Raw genomic sequence first — 5,429 nt, forward strand, 5'->3', positions numbered from 1 at the left:
CATCAGGAAGTGTCTTCCCGGCGGGTGCTTCGCAGTGGGATCTCCCCGCGGGGCAGAGGTTTTCAACTTGGAGCCTCGGAGCTTCGGGCCTGGGTTGTGCCAAGGGGACGGACCCCTTGCCGCCTTGCAGTGAAGTGGGGATTGGAAGACCAGCGTGGTTTTCTTCTCCAAAAGAGGGTACCCGGATTCAGTCCTGTCAGAGCCTGCCTAGTTCGTGGACTCCTGGAGTGTGTGTCCCGCCACGTCTGTGTGACTTTGCCGACCTTTGAAATCCCTCATGTGGCACCGATAACGAAGGGCAGCCAGGCATGGTGACGCACGCCTGTAATCCCAGCCCTCGGGAGGCTGAGGCAGGAGGATTGCCGCGAGCTCGAGACCAGCCTGGGCTACATAGTGAGTTCCAGGGCAGTCTCAACTACATGGTGAGACCCTGTCTCAGGAAGTAAATAAATAAAAAGATATCGAAGGGCAGTTGTAGAGGGCACTGGCTGGGAAGCGTCCCTGCAGCTGTGGGATTCCCCAGTTCCCTAAGCTGGGGGAACCGGCGTGACCTTGGTGAGGCTGCTGTCCTCCAGAGCCTCAGTTTCCCTGTCCTCAAGAGTTCTGTCCAAGTCAGAGCCCTCTGCAGAGAGCCTGTTGCAGACCTGGCCTGGGAGAGAGCAGTGCTCGCCCCGGATGGGCATGGTGCTCCCTTCCCCGTCCTGGGCCCACAACTGGCTGGGTGGCAGAGGAGGGGCTTACCGTGGTGTGACGCTGGAACTCACAGGGTCACGGCTCAATGCTCAGAGCCACCTGGCAGGATGACTGTGGCGGAGTTGGCCCTAGAACATTACCCTGCCTCACTTTTGCCCCAGCACAGGCTGGCCAGCCTGCCCACCCACCGGGATAAGCTGACCCTGTGCTGACCTGTGTCTTGGCTGTCTTCCCAGGGGACAGGGTCTCCCTGGCCTGTGTGTTCCTACCACTTGAGGTCCCTGGAGACCTTGAAGGCATCTTTGGGCTGGGTGCTGGCCTGGGGGCAGCCTGCAGCGTCTTGGGGAGCAGGCTTTGTGTGATCAAGCCCAGCCTTGGGAGGGGGCAGCGAGTGGACACCCTGGGGGCCTCTCAGAAGGTCCTGGGAAAGCTGCCCCCCGTCTCCGTGGTTCTGCTGGGTTTGCACTTCCTGCTGCACGTCACGTGGAGCCAGAGGGTTCGAATCGGCTGTCTAGAGCCCAAGACCCTTCAGCTGCCTGCTCCACCACATGTCAGCCTTGCGCTCTGCGACTCTGGATGGAGCCTCCCTGGGACTCAGTTTCCTCAAGGAAGGTGGAGGGAGGTGGGGCAGGATGGGCCACACCTGTGCTACCCAGTTGTGGTAACTTGGTGAAAGGACTCGGCACAAACACACAGTCGTGGCCCACACCGTGGCTGCCCTGTGCTGCCAGAGCCCGCTGTTCTTCATGGTGTGGCCCCCAGGAAGTGAACCACATTTGGCTTCATGGGAAGGGAAAAAGGTGTCACGATTTCCAGTCTGGGGCCTGCAAATTTTGTTTAGCCCCGGCCTGTGGGTTCAAAGAGGCTGACAGTGGTGAAATTCCCGCTCTGAAGGCCGACCCGTGTGTAGCCCAGGCCCTGGAGCCTCTCAAGGCTCAGAGTGGCCATCTGGGTGCCTGCCTGCTGACAGCGACCAGACGTTGCCCCGAGTCCTCGGGCTCCGCAGGCCGTGTGCGTGTCCCCTGTGCTCACTGGCTTTCGTGTTGGTGTGCGCATTACGTGTGCTTCAGGGGACTGGGGCGCATGAGTGTCGCAGCTTGGACACTTTGACCCCTGTGTGCACTTTCTCAGGTCTGAGTTGGATTCTGTCCCTCAGCCCTACGGAGGGACCCTCTGGTATGTGTGTCCCTGCCCTGCCGGGGTGTGGATGGTGCCCAGGACCCAGCTAGCCACCAGCTGAAGACACCCTGCTTGGAAGCCCCCAGTCCTGTGGGCTCTGGCCCGCTGCCCTTCCTGCCATGGCGTTCCGGCGGACCGAGGGCATGTCTGTGATCCAGGCGCTGGCCATGACGGTGGCTGAGATCCCCGTGTTCCTGTACACCACCTTCGGGCAGGTGAGGACTGGGGCGGGGCAGGGTCCTGCCCTTTTCCCTCCTCGGCGTGAAGCCCTGAGCTGCTCAGCCCCAGTCCCCTGCATCTTTGCGAGCAGGGCCCTCATCCGTGCATCCCACGCATCTGGTGTCTTCTCTGAGCAGAGGAAGAAGGCCCGGGTTAGCGCCCAGTCTTACCCCAAATCCCAACCCCACTTCTCTGTCTGGAGGAGGGAGGGATCAGTGTCACCATCCCCGACAGCCCAGATCTCCACGCTTCCTCCAGCTCTGTTGCAGGCGTGATTTCCACCCCAGGGCTCCCAAGGCAGCAGGCGAGGGTGGGTCTGTGTGGAGTGAATGTCACTGTCTTCAAGGACTCGATTCTAGTTCTGCATCTCCGTCACCCTGCGCATGTGTCTTGGGCTCAGTTTCCCCATCTGAAAAGTGACTGGGCTCCAGCAGGTACCAGGCCAATCCTGGTGCGGAGCCTGGCACACAGCCGTGATCATGGGGCTCACAGCGTCCAGACACCCCCGGCACGGCCCTCTTGTCTCTATGGTCCCCGCTGCGCAGAGGCCAGGCAGGTCCCGTGGGGTGGTGGCTGCCTGAGGCTCATCTGGTGCTCTGGGGACAGCTCTCTGGGCGGGGGTGACACAACCAGCCCCTCTCTCCCCAGTCTGCCTTCTCACAGCTGCGTCTGACGCCAGGCCTGCGGAAAGTCCTCTTTGCCACCACCCTGGGGACTGTGGCCTTGGCCCTTGCTGCTCACCAGCTGAAGAGGCGCCGGCGGAGGAAGAAGCAGGTGGGGCCCGAGGTGGGCGGCGAGCAGTTGGGCACGGTGCCCCTGCCCTTCCTCATGGCCCGGAAGGTGCCCTCTGTGAAGAAAGGTAGTGTGCATCCCCGTGTCGCACTTGCTCCCCTCCGAGTGAGGCGGGTGCCAGGGACCCCGTCCTCCAACCATCGCAAGGGTTGGGTTGGTGGTGCTGGTTCTCCAGGCGCTCAGGTCCCAGGACCCTTGCGGAGCACATGGCACAGAGGAGCTGGGGCTGGGGAGCAGTTCCTGGGCGAGTTTGTTTCTTCTTTATTTCCAGCACTGGGGATGGAACCTGGGCCTTCACACCGAGCTGCATCCCCGGCCTGTTGTTTTGTTTTGGGGTTTTGGGGGATTTTTTTTTTTTTTTTTTTGAGACACATTCTCGCTGAGTTGCCTAGGCTGAGCTTCAACTTGCAATCCTCCGGCCTCAGCCTCCTAGAGTGCTGAGGTTACAGGTGTGCACCACTCTGGCTCATTTCTGAGCTTGGACACACACACAGTCATACAATCAGAGTCACTGTTGTCTGCCCCCAGACTCCTCGTGTTCCTTTACCCTCACTGCGTTTCTCTGCTCCCTTCCCTGGCAGTGCTACCCTGTCTAGTGGCTGGGGCTGTGGTTTTAGGAAATTTTTACTGCTCTCTTCATCTTGGGCTGTTTTGCACACCTGAGTGTCATATTGGTGTCTTTCCAAGGCAGAGAGTTCTCCCAGGTGCTATTGTGGGAGAAAGCTATTTTAAGCAGCAAGTCTCGGCTGGGTGTCTTGGCTCATGCCTGTAATCCCAGCACTCGGGAAGCTGAGGCAGGAGGATCGCCTTGAGTTCAAGGCTAGCCTGAGCTACACAGTGAGACCCTGTCTCAAAAACCTAAAACCAAAACCTAAAGCAAAACAAACAAGTCCCCTGGGAAAATGAGTTTGACTTGGGAGCTGTCATTGCAAAAGGAAGCTTTTTTTCATAATTACAAAACGAGCTCTTTAGACCCCGAGACAGACGTGTACCCGAAAGTGGCCTCATCAGCTTTCCTCGCAGTGGCCCCGGGCAGCCTGGAGCTGCGTCCACCCTGCCTCTCACCGGTCTGCACGGTGCCACTGTGCTGTCTCTCGTTTCACCTTCACCTCTTCCGTTCCCTGCTCTCCTTTACCCGGGGCCCGTGATGCCAAGCCCAGCTCTCCCCGAGACACGCCCCAGTCCCCGCTTTCCTCACTTAAGAAAAAGTCTTCCTGGGGCTGGGGGTTTAGCTCAGTGCTTCCACCACCTGTCTTGCAAGCACAAGGACCCAAATTCTTCCTGGTCTTTTGAGACAAGGATCTCACGGTGCAGTCCAGACTGGCCTTGAACTCCTGCCTCAGTCCCTGAAGTGCTGGGCTCACAGGTGTATGCCTAGCAGCCAGGCTGTTCTTTTATTTTATTTTATTTATTTATTTTGGTACCGGGGATCAAACTTGGGTCCTTGTGCTTGTAAGGCAGGTGGCGGCACCACTGAGCTAAATCCCTTGGCCCCTTTCTTTAGTTTTTAATTTTTTTTGTTTTTATTTTTGTTTTTTTGATACTGGGGATCAAACTCAGGCCCTGTGAGGCAGGTGGCAGAACTACTGAGCCAAATCCCCAGCCCTTTTATTTATTTATTTAGTTTATTTATTTTGTATAGGGGATCGAACTCAGAACCTTATGCTTGTGAGGCAGGTGGTGGAACCACTGAGCTAAATCCCCAGCCCTGTATTTTTTAAATTTGAGACAGGCTTTCTCAGTTTCTAAATTGCTTAGGCTGGGCTTAAACTTATGATCCTCTTGCCTTAGTTTCCCATTTGTGTGTGTGTGTGTGTGTACATATCTTTTTTTGCTGTTATATTTTATTTTTATTTTATTCACTTCCTTTTTTCCAATTGTGTACTTTTAAAAGTTGTCTCAGTCCCTTTTGGAAAGAGGAGCAACCTCAGTAGGTCAGTGACACAGGAAAACTGAGTCAGGCGGGGAGGTGGCTGGGCCTGATTCTCAGCTCTTCGCAGCAGAGGTGGGCCTGGCCCTTGCCTGGACTTGGTGCCCTGTGACCTGCGGTAGGAGGGCAGCGAGCTTCCCGGGGAGCAGGATGGGCGGGTCCCAGGCGGGCACAGCAGGGTGACCGCCCTCCTTCCCCCAGGCTGCTCCAGCCGGAGGGTGCAGAGCCCCAGCAGCAAGAGCAACGACACCCTCAGCGGCATCTCCTCCATCGAGCCCAGCAAGCGCTCGGGCTCCTCCCACAGCCTGACCTCGGTGAGCGGCTGGCAAGCCCTGCCAGGGGACAGGGACCGCGAGGTGCCGGGGACCTGGAGAGAAACGGCAGAGAGACCGGGGTCTTATGCTTGTCCCGCTGCTGATCGTGAGCAGGCGCCACACCGGCCCGGGCTGGCACCTGGTGGGGTCCCGGGCGAGCGGGAGCGAGGTTTGTCCTCTTGCCATGGGCGGCGGCAGGGTGCATGCGTGAGAGGCGCTCTCGGCCCAGTCTGACCAGCGGAGCAGGGGCCGGCGATGCCAGGCAGCTCTGGGGGCGGCAGCGGGGCTTCACCTGCACGCTT

The 5,429-nt window shown here is 58.5% G+C and overlaps 1 protein-coding gene across 1 annotated transcript in view; it reads left to right on the forward strand.

The window, feature by feature from the left end:
* Positions 1 to 1,706: 1,706 nt before the first annotated feature.
* Miga2 (mitoguardin 2) overlaps positions 1,707 to 5,429 on the forward strand; it is a 13,089-nt gene continuing 9,366 nt past the window's right edge. The window contains exons 1-3 of the mRNA XM_010627447.3: positions 1,707 to 2,087; positions 2,740 to 2,950; positions 5,015 to 5,334. Of these exons, the coding sequence (XP_010625749.1) occupies positions 1,992 to 2,087; positions 2,740 to 2,950; positions 5,015 to 5,334 (627 nt within the window). The 5' untranslated portion in view covers positions 1,707 to 1,991. The remainder of the gene's footprint in view (positions 2,088 to 2,739; positions 2,951 to 5,014; positions 5,335 to 5,429) is intronic.

This window comes from Fukomys damarensis, unplaced genomic scaffold (assembly GCF_012274545.1).
Source record: "Fukomys damarensis isolate Sample0158 unplaced genomic scaffold, DMR_v1.0_HiC HiC_scaffold_36, whole genome shotgun sequence".
In the NCBI taxonomy this organism is placed as follows: Eukaryota; Metazoa; Chordata; class Mammalia; order Rodentia; family Bathyergidae; genus Fukomys; species Fukomys damarensis.